The sequence below is a fragment of the Petaurus breviceps genome, unplaced genomic scaffold (assembly GCF_028583685.1).
Source record: "Petaurus breviceps papuanus isolate PSGF00001 unplaced genomic scaffold, PetGlider_PUasm1.0 189, whole genome shotgun sequence".
In the NCBI taxonomy this organism is placed as follows: Eukaryota; Metazoa; Chordata; class Mammalia; order Diprotodontia; family Petauridae; genus Petaurus; species Petaurus breviceps.
Window position 1 is genome coordinate 7,231,890 of NW_027185809.1, and position 27,791 is coordinate 7,259,680.

Here is a 27,791-nt window from a genome sequence, read left to right on the forward strand (position 1 = left end):
AACCTAGGTTGAAATCCTAACTCTGCAACTTATTATCTTGGGAAAATCGCATGCCTCTCTGAGTTTTATTTTTATCACCTATAAATTGGGGATAGCAATCCTTTAACTTTTCTTTTCTTCTCTACTGTGCAGTCTTTACTTTGTTCTTTTCCCCCACTTCCCTCCACTCCTGAAGGCTACCACTAAGAGCTTGTGTGCATGTGTGTGTTTATATACACACATGCACATATACATATATACACATACATACATGTGTACATACACAGACATACAGATATATACACACAAATATATACATACATATACCCTTACGTACATATACTTACACATACATATATTTAGACATCTCTTATCATATTCATATATAGGAATATACATTCATATGCATCTATGTAAGACTATACTACATTTATTTGTCCTGTTTTTATAAGGGTGGATAACCTCTTCCTTCCTAAGTCCAAGTCTTTCCACATTTTTCTAAGTCCACTAACTCGTCATTATTCCAACCTTACTGTCTAGTTATTTTAAATAGTTCAAAACAACATTGATGAATATTTCTGACTCATAGTGTAGTTACCTTATTTTTCTCTTTCAATTAAATTGATCAGCTTTAACTTTGCCTAAGATTATGATTACCACTCCTGTTCCTTTTCCCTAACAATTTCTTCTCCTGATCTTTATTTTATTTTTGTGCATATCTCTTATTTCTTTTCCCTCCTAACTCCTCTACTTTACTTTTACTTGCTACCTTGCCCTTCTATTACTTAACCTACCCCCTCTTCAAGAATCTCTCCCTTATTCTCCCATTCCCAATAATTTAAACACCCTCCTATACCCCCCTTAGCCTATTCTCTCATCCTCCCCTCTAAAGATCCCTCCCGATACCCTTAGCAGTTTTTCTTTATGAATTTAGAAGACTTTTACATGCACACATGTATGTATTGTACTGTCATCATTCAACTGAAACTGCCCCCTCCAAAGTTGTCAATTATCACATAGTTGCTAAATTGAATGACCTTTTCTCAGTCCTGATCCTTCTTAACCTCTCTGTAGCCTTTAACACTTTTGATGACCGTCTTCTCCTAGAGAGTTTCTTCCCTCTAGGTTTTCATAACACTACTTTCTCCTGGTTCTTCATCTACCTATCTGATCGATTCTTTTCAATTTCCTTTGCTGGATCTTCTGGCTTGTGTTCCCCTACTGCAGGTGTCTTCCAAGACAGTCATTGGCCCTATTCTCGTCTCCCTCTATACTATCTCACTTGGTGATTTCGTCCACTCCCATGGATTCATTTACAATTTCTATGTATATGGTTCTCAGATCTATTTATCCAACTTCAGTCTCTCTCCTGAACTCCAGTCTTGCATCACCAACTTCCTATTTGACCTAATGAACTTGAGGTCTCATAGACATCTCAAATTTAATAAATTGAAAACAGAACTCATTACCTTTCTTTCTCTCTTCCCCCAATACTTCCCTTCTTCCAAACTTCCCTATTCATATAGACAACACCCACATTCTCCCATTCACCTAAAAATCCTTCTCAGGCTTTGAAAGCTTTTCACAACCTGGACCCTTCCTACCTTTCCAGATTTCTTATTTTATTGTTCTTCCTTTTAGGTGACACTCCACCTCCAGACTGTCTTTTCTTGCAGTCTCCCATTCCTGACTCTGCCTCTTCTGGCTCAGCTGAAACCCCATCTCCTGCAAGAAGCTTTTCCCAGTCCCTGCCCTTCTTCCCAGTATCAGTGCCTTCCTTCTGAGATTATGTTCCACTCCCACTGCATATGTTTGCATGTCGTCTTCTCCTTTACAGTGAGGTCTTCAAAGACCATGCTTTTGCCTTGGTACTTCCAGCCCACAGCACAATGCCTGGTGCACCATAGTCACTGAATAAATACTTCTCGATGATGACGATCTTTTAGCACCCAACCTGTAACTCCTCCAGACTCCCCTCTTTCTGTTGAGGGCAGCACTATCCTTCCAGTCACCTAGGTTCACAACCTTGGAGTCATCCTTGCCTCCCCTCTTCCTTACAAGTCCCCTCGATTCTCAATTTTCGACAACATTCTGCACATTCATTTCCTCCCCTTCATGAATACATCTAAGGCAGCTGGGTGGCACACTTGATAGAGCCTCTTGGACTTAGGAAGACCTCAATTCAAATTGGCCTCAGACATTTAATAGTTATGTAATCTTAGGCAAGCAACTTAATCTCTGTTTGCCTCAGTTTCCTCAACTATAAAATGGGAATAATAATAGCACCTGCTTTCCAGATCTGATGTGAGGATCAAATGAAATGATATTTGAAAAGCACCTGGCACAAAGTAAGTGTTATACAAATGTTAGGTATTATTATTAGTAGTATTACTGCTATTACCACCCCCTTCTACTACAATTACTTCTACTAGTACTACCACTACCAGCAGTACCACTATCACTCCTACAACCCCTACCACCCTTACTACTACCACTGCTACTACTACCACTTAAACCCTAGTTCAAATCTTCATAACCTGTCACCTAGATTATTGAAATAGGTTCCTAAATGGTCTCTCTGCTTCCATTCTTCCCCCTCTCTGATCTATCCTCCACACACCTAAAGTTTATTTTATCATTCTAAGGCACCCTTATGACCCTTGATAAAAAACTTTGAATGGTTCATTATTGCATGCGGTTTGGGTCTCACCTACCTTTCCGTACTTATTTCATATTACTGCCCTTTATATATGCTGCAATCCCACTAAGGTGGACTAATGGTAGGTGTTCCCTGAACTCAGCATTCCATCTCATATCTCTGTACATTTACGCAGACAGATGATTCTCTGTATTTGGCATATATTTCCTCTCTACTCCACATCTTAGAATCCTTAGCTTTCTTTAAATCTGCTCAAGCATGATTTCATGCTCTATGAAGACTTCTCTGGTAACCCCAGTTTTTAGGGTTGGCTCTCATCAATTTTTTTTTTCTTAGCTGTATATCTCTTGCAGTAGAATGTAAGCTTCTTTGGGAACGGAAACTTTTCCCCCCTGCTTTTGTGTACCCAGCACCTACTAAAGCTTAAGCTCATAATACATGATTTTAAAATTTAATTTAGTTGAATCTCTTTCCAAGTGAAAGGCAGGATCCAACAACTGAGGATAGGAAGTAGATCTCCAATGTTCCTATGACCTGCAGAAGGCCTCTCTATACATTTAACCTTCAGTTTGCATAAAATGACAGTTTAAATACACAGACAGTCTGGTATGAAGTGGCCTGCCATACTTAGCTGGAGCCGTTCTGATAGAGACTCCTTTATACCTTGGAGTTGAGGGTAGCCTGAGGGGAATCTGCTTATCTTTCAGGTCAAAGCAGAGGCAATCTCCTGCAAAACACTTTTCTAGGCGCGGCTAGGTGGCGCAGTGAATAGAGCACCGGCCCTGGAGTCAGGAGGACCTGAGTTCAAATTCTACCTCAGACACTTAACACAAAAACTAGCTGTGTGACCCTGGACAAATCACTTAACCCCAATTGCCCTCCAAAAAAAGGCAAAAAAAACCCCAAAGACAAAAACCAAACCCGAAAACTTTAGGGGCGGCTAGGTGGCGCAGTGAGTAAAGCGGTGGCCCTGGTTCGGTTCCGGCCTCAGACACTTAACACCCACACAAAAATACTAGCAGTGTAACCTTGGGCAAGTTATTTAACCCCAATTGCCCTCCAAAAGGCAAACAAACAAACCAAAAACTTTTCTCCTGGAAAAACAAAAACAACACCCTTGTTCAGTGTCTACTCTTCTCCCTGGTTTTCTATAGTTGGCATGATTTTCTTATCTTCCCTGTCCTGGCAGATAACTTCTCCTTGACTCAGTGTCCTCTCACTCATCCCCCAGCCCTTGTCTGCAGTTTCAGTCACTCTGATCATTAGAAGTGACTTGAATAGTAGAAATTGTGCGTGCAAATTACAAGCTGGCCTTATTTAATCATTTCAAAAAAAAAAAAAGGGAATGGAGGTTGAAGATGGAGAATTGGTAGCAGACAAGAACTTGGAGCTGAAGGGAAATTAGATGCGAACCATGTGTGATAACTGCTTTTGCCACACACAGCCTCAAATTGCCAACGCTGGGCATGATTATTATAGTAAACTGAACCTGGGACTCCAGGAGAAGAGCCGGAAAAAAACGTTCTTTTTTTTTTTTAATCAGCCTGATCTAAGCTGGAAGTTTCAGGCTGGGAGGTGGAGTGAATATACCTTGAACCCCTCAGGAAAGACCCCTCCTGCCTGTGAGGGGAAAGGAGATTTCTCTGGCTTTTTACTTACATAGTGGGGACAAAGTCACTCTCAGTTTCTGCACCCCTCGGTCTCTAAGCTCAATGTTCCCCTCCCCTTTTCCCCAACAGCCTGATTCTTATCCCATTGCTGCCAGGAACAAGCACTGGGTGCCTCCTCTGCAAGCTGTGATTCACAAAGTTGGGGTGGGAGGAAGAGAAAACTCAGCGGGTCCGGTGTCCTGGGGCAATTATTATTAGTGCTTTTCTAGCTGCGGCTGTTTTTAAAGGCCAGGCGCCACCTAACTTAATCTGGGTGTTTAAAATAGTCCAGCTGCTTCACAGAGAACAGCATACAAAATGCGCCGCAGTAAGCGTATTTTGCTCTACTCACCTCCTCTGGTTTTCTTTGACAGACTCGGAAGGAGGCAAGACTGAGTTGAAAGGTGTCTGGCTCTGGCTTCATTTAACCTATACATCAGAGTCTCGGACCCATGCCCTCATGCTGCATAGCGTTGGGGAGCGGGGGAATGGGGAATTGGGAGGAAGAGGAGGAAGAAAAAGAAGAGGAGGAGGAAGAGGATAGCCAAGAACAGCGAAGTTGCTGCCACTGGCCGCCTGCATCAGGTTAAGGGTGCCTTTGGGGAGAGAGAGAAAACAGAAGAGAACCAGAGACCTGAGTAGAGAGGTCGGGATTACTGCGGCATGGAGAGGCTCAAAGACTGCCAGATCTATGCTATGCAACCGTGTCAATTCCAGCCTTCTACGCCGGCGGACTTTGGGTAAATTGCGCTCAGCCTTCTCTCTAATGACACGGAACCCCGAACCAGGACTAACCTCGATGTGGGCGGAGCGAACTGATGGGCGCAGGCTCCGAACTGGGGGACAGTACCCCGCAGAGCTCTCGCACAACTGGAAACCTCCACAGCCGCGCTCTGGGGGCGTCCTCCCGCCTCTGGCTTCCAAGACCTTCCTGGGCAGGGCGGAATGAAGAAATTAGTGCTCACCAGATGTTAAACCACGCTAAGACTACTTTTAATGGTGGTACATTTATAGATCGATATAGAGATATTTACATTTATCTATAAAACTCGACATAAAGGGGGCGGGGTTGAGAGGGCAATGTAAGCGCTCAGGACAGACAGAAGCGAGGGGGTGTGCAAAGTTTTCACAGAGGGCGCACGCTACAAACTGTGATTTACAGCCTTGACGGGGGTGCGGCTCACATAGAAGTTGCCCTATATTTTCTATGAAATCGGCTTGACAGCTGCGCGCTCGAAGCTACCAAGCTTCACATAGGTTTGACTTGGTGAGTCTCCATGGCTCCGGAGCCCAGACAACTGTCGGAATATGGAGCGTGAGGGGAGGCAAGGCTGTTGAAATCTTGTTATTCCGGAGGATCCTCAATCTTTCCTTGGGCCTGACCAGAATATAGTCTCAGTAGAGCTCCGACAATTGAAAATGTCCTCGACGTCTTTGGTGACCGCCGACAAGGCCTCACTTTCGTTGCTTTAGATCTGGGGTTGGGGAGCACTGTATGAAAAGCGAGGTGAGGCGAGCCAGTAGGCACCTCAGTCACTCTACACTTCGAGGAAAACTAACAGCAAAACGGGGCAATAAGATTGATGACAAGTGGCCACCGTCTCTGCGGCCCGAAATTCATAAAATGTCGGGACTGGAGTGGGAATAAAGGAGCAATCTTTACAGCGGCTTCTTCAACCTCCCTCTCTCTGCTGTGGCCTAGAGTCTCCAGAGACTTTAGAGCAGTGCAGTGTCACCGTATCGAACTAGAGGATAATTGATGGAAGCAATTGTTCCCAGGGCTTCCAATTTTGGTAACCCTCACCCAACCCCCAGGGGGAAAACATATGTTTATATATATGTATACACACTTTTATGTGTACATATGTGTGTATGCATAAATATATCACACAGCCAGTCTCAACAGCCACAGAATTCTCCAAAGCCACGGCTCAGGTCTCTCTTAAGAGTAGCGAGCCCACGGTGCCTAGAATACAGGTAATGAAGCTAAGCACAGAGACAAATAATCGGGCTTGTTTGTGTTGTATCGGCCTCAATCAGTGTCACAGTCCAGGGTGACCCTCCAGGGCTTAGGCTTCTCTTGGAGAGGCACAAAGAGAAAAGACAAAGCAAAGTGTCTAGTGAGAACGCAATGACGTCTGAGCTAGGCTGGTCTGGGCGAAGTACTCGGAGTCTCCTTTTGGGAGTCGCACACAAAACAAGTCAGATAGTTGCTTCGCGGCTTAGAGGCTAAAGGTGGAGGCTGTCAGGACTCAGGCTTTGGCCCCTGAAGAGAGCTGCAGCTCTGGGCTCCCTTCACGGGCTGGGCACCGAGAAACTGGTTTGTGAGGGGTGCTTTCCAAGCTTCGCCCTGAGTTTAGGGGTGTGCATATCTAGAGATGCTGCCGGAGGGCTCGAGGGGCTGGATGGAGAGGGTCTTTTGACAAGCCCCTGCCTGACTCATCCTTTTTAATTCAAGAAAAAAAAAAGTCAAGAATCGTGCATTTTAAAAACAGTTTATTCTCCGCGCCGCGGACAATGCTCCAGCGCCCAGTAACGGCAGATATAAATAGAACTTTTGTTAAGAAGTTGACCCTCCTTTTCTCCTTATTCTTAGCAAAAGTCTCAGCTCCAATAGGTTAAACCTTCTTCCTCAGGCCCCCCAGCTCTGCACTTCCCCCCCCCCCCCCCCCCCCCCCCCCCCTCCTCCCCCACCCCCCCCGGCCCCCCCCCCCCCCCCCCCCCCCCCCCCGCAGTGGCAAACTCCCTTACCTCCTGCGGTCCCCCCCTCCCCTCTTCGCCCCATCCTGTCCTCCACTGTGCTGGCACGGACCCTTCCTCCCTCGGCCACCACTGCTCCCTCCCTCCGGTCCCCTCTCCCCTTTTTATCATCTCCGCCGGATCTCCGGAAAGGGGCCTTTTCACTACGCCTGTGCAAGTTCAAGTAATTACATACAACCCGCATAATCCAGAGGGAAATTGCAACTCATCCGTTTATTCGTGGTTTTTTTCCCCGACGTCTTTTTTTTTTAAGGGAGAGTGGAGGAGGAGGGAGAAACAAAGCAAGAACAAACAAACAAACGAACGCACGAACGACAAAACAGAGGGCGGGGAAGGAAGGGGGAGAATAAAGATACGTGTGGTCCGTGGTAGTCCGACTGGGAGCCTCCTCCCCGGCTTGGCCCGGCCCCCTCCCCACGCGGTCAGCTATTGTACTGGCAAGCATTGAGGCCGGAGCCCGGGCTCTGCAAGCTGCTGTAGCCGAACGTGGAGTGCTGTTTGGACTTGAGTCGTAGACTAGCCAGGCTGGAGTTACACGTGTCCCGGTAGACGCTGTAGGGCGAGCCCGGCGGGCCGTAGGGGCAGGCGCTGGACGACATGGCCGAGTTGAGTGAGGAGCCAGTGAGGTTGTTGAGGTTGTTGATGTTGTTGAGGCCGGAGTTGGGCATGCCTGGCACCGCCGAGTGGCCCATGCCAGAAGGCATGCTCATGGACGAGATGGTGCTGGGAGCCGAGAACATGGACTGCGAGGACAGCGGGCTCATGGAGTTGAAGAAGGTGAAGCCCTTCGTGGAGAGCGGCGCTGGCGTGAGGCTTTTGGCAGCCCAGTTGTTATAAGTGTAGCCGGCGTAGACATCCTCGTACGGCTGCACCAGCCCGCTGAACTGCGGGACGTAGCCGTTCTTGCACAGGTCCATCTGCTGGTTACGTTCTCGCTTCCTCCACTTGGCTCGGCGGTTCTTGAACCAGACCTGGGAGATGGAGAAGAAGAAGGGAAGGGCAGAGCTTCCTCAGTGTTTAGGCTTTAGGGGCAAGGGTATATCTGGACAGAGAACCTCTGCCTTCCCACACCGGAATCACCTTCGCCTTTCACCCGTTGTCCACCAATCCATGCAATGTTGAACCCTCTTTCTTCTCTCCCAGACTCTTTGATACTGGACTTCCTTACTCCCCACAACCCAGCTTCCTCGATATTCTTCCTCAGTACCTAACTCTTATCTCCCTCACTTTCAGACATTTCTTCTCTCCGAGAAGGGCATTCTTTTACACTTAGGCTTTTTTTTTTTTTTTTTCCTTTGACTTTTCTCCTCCTTTATTCCCTCAAACCCCAGCCCCTCTTCTTTGCCCCCCTTTACCAGATCTTTTTTTTTCCCCATTTCCCCCTCCCCCTTTCTTTCTATTTTTATCTGCCCATTGGTTCTACAATGTCTGCCAGTACTATCTTTCCCTTCACCCCCGAACTTCTCTCCTCCCTTAAAAAAAATTACCTTTTCTGTTTTATCCTTTCCTACTCTACTAACCCTCCCTCTCCTGAGTTTGCCCAAAGCGATTTCAAGGCTCCCTCCTTCTCGGTTTTCTATTTTTTTCTGCCCACTGGGTAGAAAATGTCTGCCAGTACAACAGCTGAGCATTTCCCCAGATCAGTAATTGATCAGATCTAGGAGTCTGGCCTGATCTTGGGGGCCCGAAAACCCCTCTGTCCCTACTGCCTTTCTCATGCTAATACAACAGTAATAAAAATCCCCTGTTACAAATCATAAAAATGGAATTGAATTACTGTGTTTGGGTAAAATCTCTTTATCACCTATCGGACAGGAATTCATAACTTGGGCCTAATTTGCCTTCCTAGGGTGGTTGAGGGAAAGATTTACACAAACAAACAAACAAAGAAGCTAGGGAGAATCGGCAGGGGGTTTGATTAGAATCTAATTCAGTCCTCTCACTTTGTGCTCGGGGAGTTTCCTGCCCCCAGTCTCCTAGGCTCAGACCCACCCAACCTGAGCCAGCAAGTCTGAGTACCCCTCCTTCCCTAATGCTGGATTGAACGGGACTTTGGACCTAGGGAGTCGAGCCGAGAGAGGAGCTAGTCTGGGCTGTCTACAACCCTTGCGTGGGATTAATCCAAATATTTGCCTTCACAGAAAATAAACGATCCCCTCTCTGCCCCTAGAGGAGGACTGACTGGGCGGTAAAGCAGCCCTTTTATTGGGGAAGGAGGGGAAATAAGGTGGGGGAAGGGAGACTTGAAGATCTGGGGGTGGGATAGGGTGGGGGTAAGGATTTTCTGAGAAGCCAGTGGAAAGAAGGAGATTGGAGAGGAGAGGCAAGACCCAGACACTGGGTTTCTGTCCTAAAATTTTGGATCCCGCTGGCAGCAGAGATGGAAGACAGAATGGTTTTCTAGAGCCTGTTTTTCCTAACGAGATGTCAACCTAGCCCAGAAGTAGACCCCAGAAATTGTGCTTCCCCACTTCCCGCTGAACAAACGGTCCCTTGGGCCTAAGCGGTCCCTAGAGGGGGAGGGGGCCTGGAGAGAAACTTCCTGCGTTTTGGGAGAAGGGAATGGAGGTGGAGCAGAGACTAGGGAGAGTTTAATAAGGCTTCTAGCGAGGATGAGAAAGGAGGCTCGCAGAGTTGGGCGAGAGCCCAAGCTTGCTACTTTCATTCTCTATCCCTTGGCTTCCCCGAACCTTGGGGACACTTCTGTTCAATGATATGGCGGCCTCCATCTTTTCTCTGTGTGGCCCCTTAAGTGCCCGCAGATTCCGGAACTTGCAGGCCTGAAACTGAGGTTGCAGTAATGCACTCAGGCAACTATAGAAACACTCACTCTGGAGCGTAGTGCTTTGCCCTGTGACCTTCCATACCAACTCCCGTGCCCATCCATCGAAGGTGCCTCTGAACAATACTAGTCCCAACACTTCCTTGTTCAAAAGCGCCAGGACAATTGTAGTTGGCTTTTAGTCCCAGCCTGGGTGTTGGGGGCACCACTGACCCTCAGCCCGAGGGGCCCTTGAGTCCACAAGAGCTGTTGACTCGAGGCCTATTATCTTCACCTCCCAGCGGTAGGCTTATCTGTTAATAGTTTGCCCTATCAGATTAGTGCAAACAGCCTAGAGGCCTCCGAGTTTCCAGAGGTCGCCTCGGTACCCAGGCCCAACAATTTAGTCCTTTCCTTGGTGCCAGGAGGCCTGCCTCTGTCCCTTCTCCGTCCAATGGTTTCTGATCCTACCATCAAGGCCTGGCAGCCCTGAGTCTGGGGAGCTTCTGGTGTAGGGAGCTCACTTGCTGGATTGTTTCCTTTTTTTTTTTCCTCCTGGCCGCTCAGTCCCTAACCCAGATGATTCTTCTTCCCTCTTCAGGGGAGTCAGAAAGTGACTTGGGAATGCCCTTCGGTTCTTTAATTTGGTTTGGGTTGGGTGCCATGAGAGAAAACCTTCCAAAAAAGGAACAAAGGGCCCTTGTGAAAAGTTCGACTTTGCGTCTGAGCAGTGCTGCGTCCCAGGGCGTGCTGGGGCATTCTCTACCGAGCAGGGCTCAGAGTGTGTGGAAAAAAGAGGCTCGCACACCCAGTAGTACATCTTTCTATAACTAAGTGCCAGAGACATTAGCAAATCCGGTGTTACTTGATCATAATTGAATATCCGAATTTAACGCAGGCAATCGTTCATCCGCTAGCTAGATGCCGGCCCCGAGTGTCCCCCGCTTTTTATATTCTTCCGAGAGGCTAAAGGAGACCTTGTCCTGGACTCCCTGCTGTGTGCGCCCGTCTATTACTCCTCGTGCACATTTCATTCTTATTAGCACTCGGGGATCACCGCAAGGCTGGCAAAAATGTGAGCCTTGCCAGGAGTTAAAAAAACAAAACAGGGGGGTTTAGAAAATGCCCTGATGGGGTGAGTGGCTCTGAGGTGACTGTGAGCGGATTTGCATAGGGAAGATGTGGAATGGAGTGGGGCAGCATGGAGTCTTTCGAACCGAAAGACTGTAGCCCCAGGTGTGTGGGAGCCCCACGGCTCCCTGAAGCGTTTCCTGATAACTCTCTAGGGCCGTAGAGTTCCTGCCTGGCCTTGGTCCCTGGTCCCAAGCCGAATGCTCCTGGCCCCTGGAGTTCCTCCGTGTCAATGCTTGATTCTGGGTGCTACGATCTAACCGCTTCTCTCCCCCCCTTTATTTCTCACTCTTCCCTCTAATCCGTGGTGAGTTTGGGCTGATCGGGATTCCCCGGGGCTTTTTTCGGTGGACTCTGGCTCGGGGAGTTGGGAGGGTACATTGAAGAGGACACAGGTGGGCTCACGGGGAGGCAAAGATATTTCGTTTTGTCTGTTTTCGAGGAGGTCTCGTGTACAAAGGATGAAAGTGGGAAGGGAAACAGTGGCATGAAAATCCCCTTTTGGCCTTCAGCCCTGCCCCTGCTTCTTTCTAAGCTCCAAGCTTCCAGGCTAACCAGGGCTATCACTAATTCCCAGGGGCCTTGCATCTCTGCGAATAGGGCCCCATTCTTCTCCCATTATAGTTGCTCCCGTGTACTGCAGGCGTTTCTAGGATAGGGGCTTCCCTGGCCCCTGGATACTAGTTTCTGAGGCCTGGCTATGGCCCTGGTTGGGGGGCTGCCAACAGGTGCAAACCTTTCCTGTGTATCGTCTCCTTTTATAGAGCCCACCCGCACCCCTGTCCATCTCTCCCCCTCCTCCCCTTCCTGCTCACCCGGACTCTAGGTTCGGTGAGATTGGTCCACACCGCGATCTCCTCTCGCATGCTCATGTCGGGGTAGCGGTTCCGTTGGAAAGTCGCCTCCAGCTCCTGCAGTTGCTGGCTAGTGAAGTGCGTTCTTTGTCTGCGCTGTTTTTTCTTCTTGGCCGGGTCTTCACCACCTCCGTCCTCACTGCCCTTGGTTTCTCCGCTCCGCTCTTTCTCTGCAAGGGCGCACAGCCCGGACAGGAATCACATAACAGTCTGGCCAGCTTGAGACCTTAACCCTGCCGCCCTGCAGCCCACAGGACCCATGGGCAGGGTTTTCCCTCCCGCTCTAATGGGCCTGCTACAGCAGCGTTTAGCCTTTACGGCTGTGGGTCCGTGATGGAAACGAGGCAGAGTTTTCCTTTCTTTTTTTTTTCCTCCGCTAGGAAAATAGCAATTTTTGTTTTAATTCCAATTACTTTTGCTAATTTTAGTTCTGTTACTATTACTGTTATGAAACAGAATTACAAGTTGCTTGTTAGGCTACTGCAATTATTGTTTCGATAACGTTGTTGTTTTGCTACCGTTACTGGTTATTATTACTTTAGGTTTTGATTACTCCTAGTTGGTGTATCTTGTATTATTATTACTTATTATGATATCATTATTATTCGGCAGTATCCAGTCCTTTCTAAGCAAGTCTGCAATTGTTCTCCCAAGCTCCCAGCACCTGCCCTCCCTTCTCCCCAATCCAGGCTTAGTTACGCATCACCCCGAGGGACAGAGAATTCAGAGTTCCCCAGAGAAGTGATAGTAATGGGTATTTTGAGGAAAATCTAAATTCTCCTTGGGCTGAAGTCTCCCAGGCCTCACTTTTCAGGCAAGGAAATGAAAACGCAGATATAGATACAAACAGAGCCTTGAACTCCTCGGAAAAACTTACAGAGGTGGAAGGCGAGAGAAAAATGCTTGAGTTTAGGCCTATCTAGATACTCAACTAGAAACAAGCAGAGAATAACACAAACATAGTTAAAGAGAGACACCCAAACACAGAGAAACACAAGTATTTGTATACACAAAGTCACACATAGGCATTTGTAGACATAAATGGAGAAACACACAAATACATTAATAGATACAAGTACACAATGGAGAAACACAATTAGAGAAACACAAAAAATTCGGAGAAATAGAGGCATGAAGAAGCATACAAACTCAGGGAAAAATAATCAAACACAGAGAAATATAAAAACATTTACATTAACACTCAAAGGCAAGAGGAGATACAAAGACATAAGCAGAGAAATACACAGACATTTATAGACGCATGTGCAGAGAAACAAATGGAGTAAAAAGGGACAGTTAAAGACAGAAAACTCCCACTGGCATTTCTAGAAACACAGACAAAAATCTTACAATGTTAGAAAATCACAGATATTTGTAGTCACAACAGAAGGAGAAACACAAATGACAGTCAAATAAAAGAAGAAAAACAGGCATTTATAGACACATAGAAAAACACAGAAATTCAGAAAAACAGGCACTACGATGCAGGCTATTTATAGATGCATAAAAGAGAAAAACACACAACACAAAAAATACACACATATTTATAGACACACTGGGAAACAGACAGACTCAAATACTTAGGCATTTATGGACAGAAACTTGCAAAGTAATAAAAGCACAAGCTTTTTTTTTTTTAACAGAAAACTAAACAAAGGTATTTATAATTTTAAAAATACAAAAACGTTCGAAAACACCCAGTTCCCAATAACATAGACATAGAAACACACACACATATACATCGATAACAGAGATACAGTTGGGGTTGGGGTGTGGAGAGACATGTCTGACACCCTGTTATAGACTGTTCAGGAGACCTGCTACCCTCTACTCTTACTAAATATTTAATTGCTTATTTGTATGAAACAGAGTTTGTCAAGGACAAGTAGAAAATAATTCCTCCGTTCTTCCCTAGCTAGTCAGGAGATTTTAGCTTCAATTTAGCACGGAACTCAGGACAATGAAGAGTGAATTAAATTGGATTTTAACTTTCACAAAAATAAAGTGAATCGTCAACCAGTTTACTCCTTTACCCCTCAACCTTCTCACACATATCTGTAGCTTTAAAAATTCGCCCAAATGAAAAATTAAATAAATTAATTTAAAACCAATTTTCCTTTTTCTTTCTCCTCCCTCTGGGTGAATGGAGGATTTCCCTGTCTGGAAAATAGAGCATGTGGGGTTGGCTCCCGGGGGCCTCCAGCCAGCTAACGTTTAGCCCCAGAGAACGATCTGTCTATCAATATCTACTTAACTCTCTAGCTCCCATTTCTGGGAACAGTTTTTGGGAGCGAAAAGGAATGCCTACAACTTTCAGAATTAAATTCTCAAAAGCGGCCACTCGGCATCCTCAAAGTCCGGCGCAAACACCTAGAGAGAACTTGACTGAAAAATCTCCGGACCTTTTTTTTTTTGTCTCTTCTTTTCTCTCTCTCTCCGTGCTCAGGTTACACCATGTACGCTCTGCTGGTTTCTCTGCCTGAGGAGTAAGAGGGAGGGCGCTTGGCCCGAAGCCCCAGATAGCTTTGGGCCTTGGAGATCCCGCCTAATATTGGCCTCCCTGGTCCCTGGATCCCGGAACCGCGCCTAGGAAGGCACAAGGCAGAACTAGAATCTCCTCTTACTCTGTTTTCCTAATTTTCCCGCTCCTCCTTCCCCTCCTCTCTCTCTCTCTCTCTCTCTCTCTCTCTCTCTCTCTCTCCTTTCTTGTTCATCTAGATTTTGTCAGTTTTTTCTTTCTCCCCTCTTCCTTTTCACACGGAATCCTTTAAAATCATTAGCTTCCCGTCTGCTTGAAAAGCCAGCTTTTCAAAACCAATCGCGTCCTATCAATTGCTCCTGGAGAATACAGACCTCGTTGTAACCCTCACCCGGGTCTAATTCCCTCCCTCCCCACTTCTATTTAGCAGTGCTGGGTAACGTCATTTTAAAAAGAGTTTAAAAGAATACAATGATTTTGTGCTGAATTTGTAAGAAAAATTCTCCTCTTCCGGGAAAGAGAGAAGCGAGGGAAGCGCTTGTGTCGCCTCCGTAGCCAGTGGGGGAATCGCCTAATTCCTCTCGGGAACACTCGGGGCCAGCCAGCCTGGGCAGGACTGTTCGTGGCCGCTGTCAAGGCTGGACAAGTTCCCCGTGCACTCGTAGCTCTGGTGACAGGCATGCTTTCCTCACTGAGTGCTGTACCCTCGGACGGCTGCCGTTTATCTCTGGGCCTCTCTGGCCGAGGTTTCTCTCAATACCCCATGCCTTCCCCAAGAATTAGTCCCCAGCACTTCTTGGATTCTGAGTGCAGTAAAGAGATCACAATAGGGGGAGAGGGAGAAGGAAGTGCAGGCGAGGTGTGGGGGAGTGGGTCGGGGAGGCGGGGAGAATGTTACCTGGGACCTCTGTGTCGGAGGATTCGCTTGCCGAGTTCTCCAGGGCTTCCCGGGAGTCAGAAGCACGGGCCAGGTGGAAGCTGGAGCTCATGTCGTGGGGAGGCGGCGGCCGAAGTCCTTCGGGTAGCCGCTCCAGGCCCATACCCCCTTTAAAGGAATCCATGGCGGCAGTGGCGGGAGCCTGGAGGCCTCGGACGTAGCTCCCAGTCCCCAGCAGCCAGTTGGGTACCGGGGCTACTAGTTCTTCAGCCTGCTCCTGCTGGGTCCTGGCACCAGTTTTGGGCAAGAGGACCCTCGGGGGAAGCCCAGACTCTGCCTCTGTCCAAAAGCTCCCTCCGATCTGCCGGGAGAAAGAGACAGCGCCTAAGCGGGCAGCCCACTGGGCGCCCCTGGGCTGCGGCGCGGGCAGCCGCGCGCCTTCCGCCCCATGGGCAGCGCTTGGCGGGCCCAGGGGCCCCCCCTTCCCACAGCAAGGCTCAGCCGAGCCCGAGCAAATGGAGCGGTGTGCCGCAGCAAGTGACCTGCAGCCCAACAAATGCCAGCAGTTAAAGCTCAGCTCCTCCCCTTGCAAGGTCAAAACCTCCGCGTCTCGCGGGGAGATCACTCCTTCCAAAGCTCGTAGCCTCCCAGAGCCCTAAGCTCAGCACGCCTGCTGCGGCTCCCCATATATGTAACTTGTTTCTAAGGCACCGGGTGCTGCGGACAGAGGCGGTCTTAAAGCAACAACGCGCTCCACCAGGTTCCAGCAGTCCCTGCGCTGGGGGTTGGGGGTTGGGGGTGGGAGAAGGAGGAGGGTGGGAGAAAATGGGGGGAAGGAGGAGAAAAAGGAGGGCGGGCGGGCGGAATCTAGTTTTCAAGTTGCCTCCGCCTCTGCTCCCCCTTTGCCTCTCTCCCTCCCCTTGTACCTTCCCCCCTCCCTACTCTCTCCTCTCTCCCTTCCCACCCTTCTCTGATTCTCACTTTTATCTCTTCATCTTCTCAGTCTGGGTATATCTCAACTTCTGTCTCCGCGTTCACTCTCCATCTCTGTTCACCTCTCTTTTTCACTCGTTTTCTCCTGCTCTCCCCGCTCCCTGCACACACCCAGTCTCCCTAACCTTTCTCTGTCCTTTTTTCTCTCCCTTCCCACCCTAAGTGACATGTTGATTTCAGCCTTGGCTTCCCAATAGCTGCATTTCAGCCTTGCGCTTCCTGCTGGTGTTAGATGGCACCGAAGCCCTTGAGGATTTATTTTCCACAAAATTAACTCCCTGGACTCTTAGCCTTCTGCCAAGCCCAAAATATTTAAAAGTGGATACCAACCTCTAGAATAATAATAGCTTCTAGAACAAGGATATACAATACCTAATGTTTCCTACGGGGAAGCGGGGAAGTGAGTTACTGTTGTCCAAGAACCTCATTATCTTCTATTCAGCGCCCCCTCCCCGAGGTCTTATTTAGAGGAAGGATTCGGGGGGAGTAACCCTATCTCGGAGCTAATGGAAGCCAGCAATTCTCGTTCCTAATTAGCCGTGATCTTCTACACCCAAACCTCTTCTATGGCCTCCACACCACAGTCATTTTACGGGGCTGGAAAAGAAGCATTTTTCGAGATGAAAAGGTCCCTTTAGTGCCAGGTTTCTCATGTTCTAGTTGTGCGGCGGAAGGGCGGAAGAATTGGGAAAGTCTGGGCCCAAGGGATCTTTTCCCTTAGATCGGAGCCCCCTTCTACTGGAAAGACTGAGACAAGTTCACAGCCATCTTAGACCCCTGGGATAAGGAGACACTGACATAGTATGTCCATAGTTATGCGTCCAGGTTTGTGTCTTTACGCATGTGAGGACCCAGAACCTTTTTGCTTCGGTAAATGATACAAAGAAGTAGAGACAGACCTTGTATAACATACATTATGTTGTTTAGGCAATATGTGCCTTGTTATATACCACGAATCTTGCACTTCCACACACTTCCTATGCCGTGTATGGAGAAAACTACATATAATAAATGTCCTGCAGGGTCCCATAGCTCCCACCGTACACAAGGTTAGACACATCTCAGTTAGGACCCTCTCTTCTGCCAAGGTGTATCTACATGCCACTCTTTGGGATAGTTGGAGACACAATGTTGCCAACACATAGAATGCCCTTAGGTCATTCGGTGTCTGCCTGCTCCTAAGTCTCCTGGGCCTGGACTGAAAGTGCCATAAGGGCAGCAAGAATCCTTGAGCTCCGGGCTCCTTGTGGCCTGGGCTGAGTGGGGGAGGGTGTCTGGGCATCTGAGGCCTTGAGCAGGAACCCATATTATTCTATGGGATGGACTTTTCAAACTCCTGTTCTGGTGCCTGAGCCACCAAGGTCCTGGCTAAAGATTACCTGGGAGATTTCACTGGACAATTTTTAACTTGCTCTTCTGAGCCCTGAGCAAACAGGGCCAGCCCTGGGTTCCCCCAGGGAAGAAGCAGGAAGATTGTGACCCCTTACTTCCTCCCTTCCTTTTGCTTAGGCAGGGCCTGGAGAAACCATGACTTGGATGGTGTCTTGTCCTGCCATGGTCCCTTTCCCCACTCCAAAAAGATCCAACCTCCAAATCTGAGCGTAGGGCAAAACCACCTTAGCAAGTCATGTTTTGTGCCCAAGGCAGAGGAACGAACTTAATGAACACATTTCCTCCATTAGTTAGTAAATCTTTTCAAAGTAGTATACAATCTGGTAACTCATCTAGAGGGTGTCCCCCATAGGTTACTCCCCCCCCCCTTTTAGGGAGTTCCTCTTGTAATCCCGTTATCCAGAGTTTGTGAAACCAGTCTCCTTAACCTGTTAATAGCTAGCCAGTCTAGTATGTATCGTCTTTGACTTTCTTAGACACTTGGAAATTAGCCCTGAGTCTCAAGTCCCAGCTGGGCCTTGGTTAGAAGATCCCTTGAAGTTCTAATCTGTGTCTCCCAACTCCCCAAAACAAAATTTCCTCCTTTTCTCTTCAGGTCCCTGGAGTTTGAGAGCCTCTCCATCTCTAGGACCTCAGCTACAAATATTTCAGAGAGGCAAAGCGCTAAGGATCCAAAGTGTCCCCAGAACAGGAATAAAGTAACTACCAAGACTTTCATTGCCAGGAAATGGAACAAAGAAGGGGTGGTACTGATGACAGAAGTAAGATAACACTGTCCCTACATCCTAGACCCAAGGGGATCAAGGTTGGCCCAGAGGGAATAGTGGAGATATGACTGTGTGTGAGGAGAGCAGGATGGTCTAGTGATCTAAGAGGGAAGGATCCCCTCAACCATCCCCTAGATAGACTCTCTGTTATGGCTGAAGGTTTGTCAAACCTGCCCCTTCTTCTTTACTTCACCTTCTTTCTTCCCAAACTTGGGAATCTCAAAAATTTGGGAGCTCCACTGACCTCTGGATGGGACCAGCAATGGGAAATGGGAGAAGGCAGGCAATGACAAGGATGAAGCTGCCGTTCACTAGAGGGAGGAAGTTGCCTGCATTTAGAAATGAGATGTCTCTCTGGAATTGTAGGAATCAGGGTGCGCTTTTTTCCTCTCCTTCCCTCAGACACAGCTTAACTGATCCGTTGTGACGCTGTATTTGGTTTTTAAATCAAGAAAAGATGTGAGGGGGAACTTTTGAACTAGTTTATTGAAAGTCTAAGAAAACATATTTCACTTTTTCTGGGGGTTCGAATTCTTCTCTCCCGTCTTCCCTGTCTTTCCCTCTCTATCTTTTTTCTCCTTCTATCTGTCCCCTCCTCCTTTTCTCTGTTTCTGCCTCTTAGACTTTTGATTTATCCCACTGTAGTTTTTGCCTAGGCTTTTAGAAATTTTTTAAAAGAAGGGAACAGACAATTTTTTTTTCTTACGTCCTCCTTGGATCTTCCTGAACCTTAGGTTCAGGGGCATTCTGACTTCTGTTAGAAGTGCTAAATTTCCAAAAGGGAGACTGTGAACATTTCATTCCAAAAAAACACTTAGCCCCCTATACTCCCCAATAACCCTGCATGTAAAAATGAGTCTGATTTTAGGGTAACTGAGCCCGAGACCACAGCTGACTTGTTGGCGGTAGGGCAGCTAGGAGTTCTTCAAGAGGAGAACATACAAGAAGGTGTACCCCCCCTCACACAACCTTAAACACCTTGGTTCCCTTCTTTACTTCTCAAATGGGAAGATCTCCTGAAACCTGGACAGAACTCCTGAAACTTGGTCAGACTTTAGACTGCCTTTCAGTGTTTGATAACTCTAGACATGTCCATGTCGGACTCTTCACCCGAACTCAGAAATATTAGGACAGGAGCAGAGAAACATTCCCATTAATCTTTTCTGGCACCCATACATACGGGTTAGCTACAATAATCCCGAAGTTTGCGTCTTTCTTTGTAGCTGGGAGAGCAGCCTTATGCGTCTGGGGGTGGGCAAATGAAACTGTTCTGGAACCTGGGAGAGGCCTCAGTTTGGATTCAGGCTGCCTTTGGAACTTTGGCCTGTGGCCTGTGAGAAGGGCACTTGGGGCCACAAGATTTCAGTTTTAAACATTCATGTTAAATGCTTTGTACAACTTCCACCTCCAATTCCAGGAAATTCACCTATCTCCAGTCTCACTTTTTCTGACCTTCAGAGGCCTTCTCCTCCACCCCTCAGACAATCAGAACTAGGCCCATGGGGTAAGCAGGGAAGGCGGCTTCATTTTTTTCCGCTGAAGAAATTCTGGAATGTGTCAAACCTGGAACCCACATATCCTCTTGTTTCCCCCAGCCTGGGGACTGTGGTACTGCTATCCCTAATCCATACTCTCCGCCCCCCCCACTTCCTTCTAGTCTTCAGGTTGCATGAGCAGGGACCAGGCCACCCTCCTTTATATGGGGAGAAGAGCAGAGGCCTCAGAATCTCGTGTTTTTGAAAGTGGGTGATAGTCTCGGTCTGAGCCCCCACCTCCCATTCCTAGAACTTTGGGAACTTGAAAATTCCTATTCCTGCCTCACATTCTTTGCAGGATCCATCAGACATTTGGATTTCAGATTTAGAGCTAGCAGGGACTTTAAAGGGTAATTTAGCTCAAGGTTCTTCTCATTTTACAGATGAGGAAAACTGAGTCTGGGAGAAGCAAAACTATCAGCTCAGAGACAAAAGTAGCAAGTAACAGAATGGGGATTCCAAGGTAAGTCTTCTGACCTCCCACCCTTTCACCAAAATGCATTCCTTTTTCTTTTAAAATTAGTCCTATTTTTAAACACAACCTCTCTTTTCTTTCTCTGCGGACACTCCAAATATCTATCCCACTTAATTTGTTTCGGGGAAGAGATGACACCTACCTTAAATACAACATCAAGACTTTTTTCTTCAGAGGAAGCTAGGAAAGAAGCAGAGAGCTGTATACTTTCCAAAAGAGATGGTCAGATTCCACCCCTACCCCCAACGAAGGGATTGTCGGCTGCCTCTATTCCCGCCTCCTGCAGTTATCAGTAGTAACTTCTAGGTATCCTTGTGAAACCCCGAAGTCTGGATGCACTCTAACTGTGCTCTCCAAATTTGGTTTTCTGGGGAACACTTCTAATCGTAAAGTGTTCTTAACCTATTCCTACTGTGACTCCCCCACTTTAACGCTGGGGATCCAAAACAGAAAGATAACTCAAAGAGAGAGAGAGACAGAGAGATAGACAGAGAGAGACAGAGACAGAGGGAGAGACAGAGACAGAGAGAGAGAGACAGAGACAGACAGAGACAGAATAGGAAAGACCTATAAGTTTATATATACCTATATATGTATATATATGGATACACACATTTTCCTCTTTGCCAGAATATATCAAAATCTCGGATCCCTCCCCTTCCTAAACATTCCTATGAGACAAATTTTAGAAAGCTACCAAAAGAAATCCAAGGCTGGAGACCTTAGAAGGAAATTGGAAATTAAAGGTTCAAGGCCGCCTTGAGTTTGGGACTCTCTCTCCGGCAAAGAGGGACATTATCCAATGGATGAAAAATTCTCCTCTAGTAGAAAAGCAGGAGAGGGATGCAAGGCAATCTAAGACTGGGCTTCGGGTTGTTGGCGTAGTGGTCTCAGGGCTGTAAGCAACTTTGGTTGTTTGTGCTGACAATAAAATATACCAGTGAGTGCTGTAAATAGGTCTGGGTTTTTTTTTTTTTTTATTAAAGTGCTTACTTTTAAGGCAAAGCAGACTGGAGGTTAGACCGATGTTCTGGGAAGACTTGAAAAGTGTTAGGTGAGGCTCCTCAAGTGGAACAAGTTGGGGTGACTTGTGGGAGCTGACTGGCAATCTTCGGGTGGCCTGCTCTCACCAAGGCTCAAAATAAACTGTGAACACTTTGGCCTGCTTGTCTACCCCACCACCTCATCACCTAGTCCAACTTGAACTGAGACCCAGGTTCCGAGGTCAAGGATTCTGGCTCTTCCACTACAGCAGCCTGAACTAGGCAGAGAGGCTGCAACAGCTTCTTATTTGTCACCTACTAGTCACGGATCTGCTCCCTGCCTGCTGCCCCCTTCATAATACTTTTCTCTGGAATGGGAGAGAGCCAAGGGTTCAACTGCTCCAGATTGGGGCAGTCCTCTCTCTCAAAGGGGACTGATCAAGGCCAGGGTAAAGAAATGGAGAGGCTTGTGAATTAAAGCCCTATGAGAAGATACCAGCATTAGGTGAGACTGTTAAAGGCTTATCTTTTCGCTTGAAATCAGTGCCAGTATCTAGGCTGACCAGTTTCCTAAGTCATTTGGACCATTAGCTCCAGGAGTTCATTCTGGAGCACAAAATCACTTTGAATACCCCACAATCGGAACTCTATGACCCCCCCAGAAACAACCCCATCAAAGTCGATTCTTCTCTACTTCTTAGGGAATTTTGCAGCATCCTAACAGGTTAGGTTCACATTTATTTTATTTTGTATTTTAGAAAATGTCATACCAATGAACTGGCACATAGGAATGGAATACAGATATACATAGTGATGTGTATACATTCTCATAGAAACACAGAATCGGTATACAGAGATACTCTTGGGTGGTTGTATGTATACAATATGTAGACACATCAACAGCACTTTTGCCAACCTTGGTGGCACTGATATAGAAATAAATATGTATGTATGTGTATATACATACACATACACACAGGTGAGATACTTGCATACACTCTCAACATGTAGCACACTCAGGTACATCAATACAACTCATCAAGGCAGCTAACCACAAAGATACCGGTATCTTCCTCACCTCTCCTGGAACTTCTCTTATTCCAAGGAAGACAACAAAGGAAGGAGAGATATTTCAAGAAGAGCCAGGGTTCTGTGTCTGGGTACAGCAGATCGGGTGGGCCACGTCTCCAGGCCCTGGTAATATCTAAGGGTCATTTAATACCAGATGAGGAAACTGAAACCTCTATTGACCTTTCTCTCTACTGCCGGGGGGGGGGGCAGGTGCTGGGCACGGGAGCGGGTTGATCCCTGAGGTTCCTTGGACTGGCGTGCTCTATTTGAGATAGATCGCAGCTCTGGCCCCGACCGAGTTGGGTAATGGTTTGGACTGGGGCCTCTGGGGAGAATCTGACTGAAGACTGGCCCACTAAGGTTGGTTCAGGAAGACTGAAGAGGTAAAGTTGAGGTTTGACTCTTCCCATGTAGGGAAGCAAAGACAAATCGAAGTGAACAGAGTAGCCTTATTCGAGTTCTGAGGCAGATATCCGTCTTAAAATGCTCATGGGCCTGGGTCGCACTGTCTGATTTGGGCCGGGGTTCGAGATCTAGGCATCCCTCCGCTATTTCCTGGGCTCCAAACTAAACCCTCTCTTGAATTGGGAAAAAGCGAAAGCTGACAAGTGTAGGCTTCCTCAATGTCTCTCCCCTCCTCCCAGCGTCTCTGAGCTACTTTTTTTTCCTCTTTAATTCCTCCTCCTCCCCCCCCCCCAAAAAAAAAGGAGGAAAAAGGAATTTGTTTTGAGAGTGGGGTCTGTCAAATCGCCTCTAGGCCAGCTATTCAAGTGACATTCCTGCTCTAAGCCTCTTAGTGAAGTGGATAAGTTCAAACTAGAAAACCCAGTTTAGCTAAATAAATGGGCAGGGACCACCTACCCTTCTCCAGACTCTGCGCCGGGAGACCCTGACATCTCGTTTCCCCCATCTCCTTCACCCCCCCCCCCTTCAAAAAGACAATTTCCCTCCCTCTATGACTCCAAAGGATGGATTCCGATTCTGGGCCTCCAAGAAGCTCCTTCACCGCTCTGGTGGAGAGACTAATGATGGCTGGGGGAGGGATGCCGGAGGCGTGAGTGTGTGTAAGGAGAATGGGGGAATTTGGAAAAACAGTCTTAAGGAGACTTATTTTATTTTAACAGACACAAATGAAACCCCAAAGCTTCAGCGAGTCAGGACAGAGTAAGAACCGTCTCTCTCTCCCTCTTCCCCCTCCCCCCACTCCAGCCAAGCGCTTAAGCCCCTTCCCCCGGGGCCTTCCGACCAGACGCAAGGCTGGGGAAGGGAAAAGGGGAACCAAGGAGGGGGATGTGGACTTCGCTGTCCCTAGCCTGCGAGGAGCCCGGGCTCCGTCTCGGCCCTCCCCCGCCCTCACCCCAAGCCTCTGGAGGAGGCTGTTGTGAATGCTAGAGACCCTGCTCACTGGTGTTAAGGAGAAAAGGCTTCACTCTTTCCGTGCAAGTATTTAGCGAACCCTGAAACAACCCAATCCTCTGGTTCTGTGCCCTAGAGCAAACGTAAGAGGAGACTAGAGAGAAAACGATAAACTTTACATTTACGCAACTAGACACACCGCCCTCTGCATATACCCTGCCTCAACCTTTCTAGTTGAGAAGAACTCTGCATTCACACTTCCTACTACTGTCCAGCTCTAGGACTTAGAGAACACTTTCCTCTCCGTGTGTGTGTGTGTGTGTGTGTGTGTGTGTGTGTGTATTTGTGGGGGGAAGTTGTGAGGCAGGCCAGTGCAGAACTGGGCGATCCATAGTTTTACAAATATACTCACCTCTTGAGAGAGTAGCCCTAGGAGCAGACTGAGGGAACCTTCACATTTTTGTAAACAGGATTTGAAATCCAGAGAGGGAACTTTCTTACTTTGAAATCCCGTGTTTTCGGCTCAGTTGCGGTTTTTTTTTTTAAATCCCCACACACCGAGAGATCACTCTGTTCTGCGCTCACATCCTCAAGGCTGCTACCATCTTGGGGAGCATCAGTTCAGCCCAGGGGACGCAGGCTTGGTCCCCACCTCCCAATCTGGTCATCGCTCAGCTAAGGGGAAAGCACAGGCAGCTTTTAGGTGAGTGGAACTGGGGGACACAAACCTCCTGGCGGACAATTTTCATGCTCTTCCTTGGGGACAAGAGCTTTGAAAACTGATGGCTATTGTCTGGGAGAACAGGAACAAGTACCAAAGGCAGAGAAAGAGGTAGAAAGTTTCAAATTACCAACAGCGGCTGTTTTTTCCAACTACTCTAAGGGGTTGGCGGTGCTGGAGGAAAGGTGGGAGAAAGTCAAGAGCTGGGCGAGAGTCAGATCCCTTGGGGGGAAAAACCCCGCTTCAGTCGCGGCATAAAGGATATAAATTCGGCTACTGTATTGTTAACCAATCACTGGACTGAGACATAAGAACACTGGGACAGACAGAGTCCTTTTTACAATACGAAATGTAAACTATTTGTCCGTGTGGAAGTTCCCAAGGCGGGCGTTGCGCAAGAATAGCTCCTGAATGGCTTGAGATTGGGTGGGAAAGGCCGTGCGCTTCGGCACTGAATACCCAGACCTAGACTCAGACCTAAGAAAAGCGTGTTTGGGGAGAGGGGAGGGGCGGGGGAGGCTGCCAAGAGGAAGCCTTCCCTAAATGGGAAAGCCGGGAGAGGTGGGAAACCCGGGCCAGCCAAAGTCGAAGCCCAAAGCTTATCCCACCTGGATGCCAGTAGCTTAGAATCCCGAAATCAGGCTTGATGGGGAGAGCAATGGGGAAATTGGCGATTCTCTCCTCAGCAAAGCCAACTCTTTATTTGGCGGCGACCAGCCCCTGTAGTCCCCGAAGGGAGTGCGAAAAGAAAGGAGCCGAGCTTTCCTCCCATGCTCCCTCTTCTCCGTCTCTAGCATAGGAAACCAAGGCCCACTGAACAAGGACCAAAGGTCTGCAGGAAAACACACAGGGTGAAGTTAAGTCTTGGGACGGAGCCCCTCCAACTTACACCTATAACTTCACAGCTCAGCTTAGGGAAACTGGTATTTGGTTTTAAGGAGCTAAGGCCATTTCTGTGTGTGTGTGTGTGTGTGTGTGTCCTATTAAAAAATAAAAAGCAAATTCTGCTTTCCCTACTGGGCTAGATATGAAAGGTTGTGCACTCTCTTATCCTTCCCCATTCTCCCCAAACTTTGACTATTAGGAGCATAGTTGTGGGAAGAAGAGAGAGTTCCCCCTTCCTCTAAGTTAGGTCCCCGCCTCGGGCGTCAATGCAAGACCACAGGGTTGGCCCCTGTCCCTCTGAAAGGAAAGGGGACCACGGACACAACCACACACCTCTACAATTTCTCTTTTCCTCTTCAAAGAGCATCGGGCCTATTATCTCTCTAGGCAACGAGGTGCCCTTGAGAGTACACTCTCTTCTCCCGGACCCCTGCCAGAGGACACCTGCAGGCTAAGCCTCAGCACTAGGTGGGTGAACTGCAGAGGCTAAGGCAGGGCAAAGCGTTCGCTTTTCCCGGGATCCCTTTCAGGCGCTGGATCAAGTGGCTACTGCAGCCTGTAAAAGCCCAGCAAATGCTGTCCATAAAAGTATAACATTTACTAGATACGTTAACATTGGCTACTTGTCACAGCGACCAATTTTTCTTCCTCTCCACCCTCCTTCCCCTCCCCAGCCCCCCTACAGCTGGCTTCTTTTCCCCGAACCCCACTCCTCGTCCTATCAGCCAGCACTCTGGGCAAAGGTGAACGTGACTGGGGCCGGCCAAGTCCTTTCCTTTCTCTTCCTACCTACAGTCCCCACTCGTCCTCGTGCCCCCCGCCCCCCAACTCTCCCTACCCAACCCAATCACCGTTGGTCTTGGGCCCTGGAAGGCTTTTTTCTTTGGGATGGAATCTCCGAGTATGTAAAGTGAGGTCAGCCCACTGGAATTAAATTTCCCAGCGCATTTGTCAGTTTTGACGAAGCGCAGAACTCCTAAAGAATTTACACGAGGTATAAATTTGTCAAGGACTTAGTCTACGAAGCGAAGGCCGGCGGCACCCAGGGCATTCGGAACCGCGAGCAGAGGCAGGGCGGCTCGGCGCCTGGCGAGCTGGCTCAGCAGTGTGGAACCCTGGACCATCCAGAGCGTCAGCGGCCCCCACAGTCCCAGGAAACGCACACAATCACACACAGATTCAGTTCCGAGCAGCGCTCTGTTTGCACATACACCGTGTAAGCCTTGCTCCCGCACCGCACTCATCTGCTCAGCAGTGCACTAGGCTTTGACAGGTCCCCAAACGCACCCGGAACGACAAGTACAGGTCAACCTTAAAACTGCCTGGCTGGAGAGATCGTCCTTCCTATAACTCAGAGCCGTCCAAATCAGGCTCCGAACGCACATCTGGAAAACAACTGGCCAAAGACAAGACTTCTAGCAGTGGACCCGGAAGAGGGAGAATGTGTCTATCAGTCTGGTCAGCTTTTACCTCACATTTCTCGCCGCTCCCGGTTCCCTTCCACTTCTCTGCTCTGTTGTGCCAACGGCTTCCGCGCCCCCTCTTCAGTTCTGCTCCTTTCTCCGGAGGGCGGTCCTTCAAACAGTTAAAGCTCCCTTTTCGTCTGGCAGAGAGGTCTGATCAGTCCTGGTATCAGGCCGGCCAGGGCCCGAAACTCGGGCTTGGGTGCCAGGAGGCCCCGGTTGCCAAAAGCGGGGCCTGAGAAAGGGCAATGTCAGCAGGAAGCGGCCCGGTTATGGCACGGGCAATTAGGGTTACCCAGAGTGGAGCGCTCTCAGGGACTCGGTTCCCTGATGAGGAACAACCCCGGTCACCGCGGGTGGGGAACCCCCTAGCCTCAACCTAAGCAACATCTCCCTCTGCTCCCTCTCTCCCGATCCCGTCCCTTCAGCCTCCCTTTCCTGGCTCCCCAATGCTGCGCTCTTACCCACCTTGGTGCAGATCACTGTGGACTCAGGGGTTGGCGGCCGCAGACTCAAAGTTTAGAGCCCACAGCTCCAGGATAGCCTCAACCCGGGCTCGCTCCTCCTGTTCCTTGGAGCCCACGAGGAGGGCGGGGGACGGGGCGGGGCAGGGACACAGGGCGGAGACGCTCGAAGCTGCGCCCCGAGGGCGGAGAGAGGGGGTTCAAGAGTTAGGGGGTCTGGGGTGCAGAGGGAACCCTAAACTTGAGAGTCACAGCGGACAGATGGAGCCGGGGCTATGGGTGAGGGCAGCAGAGATTCAGCAGCCACTCCAACAGGGCTAAGCTGTGGTGGGGACGTGTGTGTGTGTGTGTGTGTGTGTGTGTGTGTGTGTGTGTGTGTTGCGACCCAGGAACAGATTGTCAGTCCAGCTTTAAGCTCTGAACTCTGCAGGTTGTGTGTATGTTTGAGGGGCGGTATTCCAGGGGGCACATAGACCCTCGGGGTTTGAAGTTTTGGGTTCAGAGGGTAGATGCTTTGGGAGTCTCCCTCCTGATGTC

At 48.4% G+C, this 27,791-nt stretch overlaps 1 protein-coding gene across 3 annotated transcripts; it reads right to left on the reverse strand.

The window, feature by feature from the left end:
• Positions 1-6,766: 6,766 nt before the first annotated feature.
• Positions 6,767-27,373, reverse strand: PITX1 (paired like homeodomain 1). Of its 3 annotated transcripts, none has more exons than XM_069091870.1 (4): positions 27,259-27,373; positions 15,171-15,510; positions 11,755-11,963; positions 6,767-8,018 (listed from the first exon to the last, which is right to left on the reverse strand). In XM_069091870.1, exons 2-4 carry the CDS (start codon positions 15,331-15,333, stop codon positions 7,470-7,472), a joined length of 921 nt encoding a protein of 306 aa, XP_068947971.1. In that variant the 5' UTR covers positions 15,334-15,510; positions 27,259-27,373; the 3' UTR covers positions 6,767-7,469. The 3 variants fall into 3 exon arrangements, with proteins under 3 accessions (XP_068947971.1, XP_068947973.1, XP_068947972.1); XM_069091872.1 differs by lacking the exon at positions 27,259-27,373 and adding an exon at positions 26,798-27,150; XM_069091871.1 differs by lacking the exon at positions 27,259-27,373 and having other exon boundaries at positions 15,171-15,875.
• Between the last annotated feature and the right edge of the window lie 418 nt (positions 27,374-27,791).

Excerpts from the sequence above, each read along its gene's own strand:
- PITX1 (XM_069091870.1), bottom strand. The coding sequence starts at position 15,333 with ATGGATTCCTTTAAAGGGGGTATGGGCCTGGAGCGGCTACCCGAAGGA. Across the intron at positions 11,964-15,170 it reads CTCCGACACAGAGGTCCCAG|AGAAAGAGCGGAGCGGAGAA; the intron begins GTAACATTCTCC and ends GCGCCCTTGCAG. Across the intron at positions 8,019-11,754 it reads TCACCGAACCTAGAGTCCGG|GTCTGGTTCAAGAACCGCCG; the intron begins GTGAGCAGGAAG and ends TCCATCTCCCAG.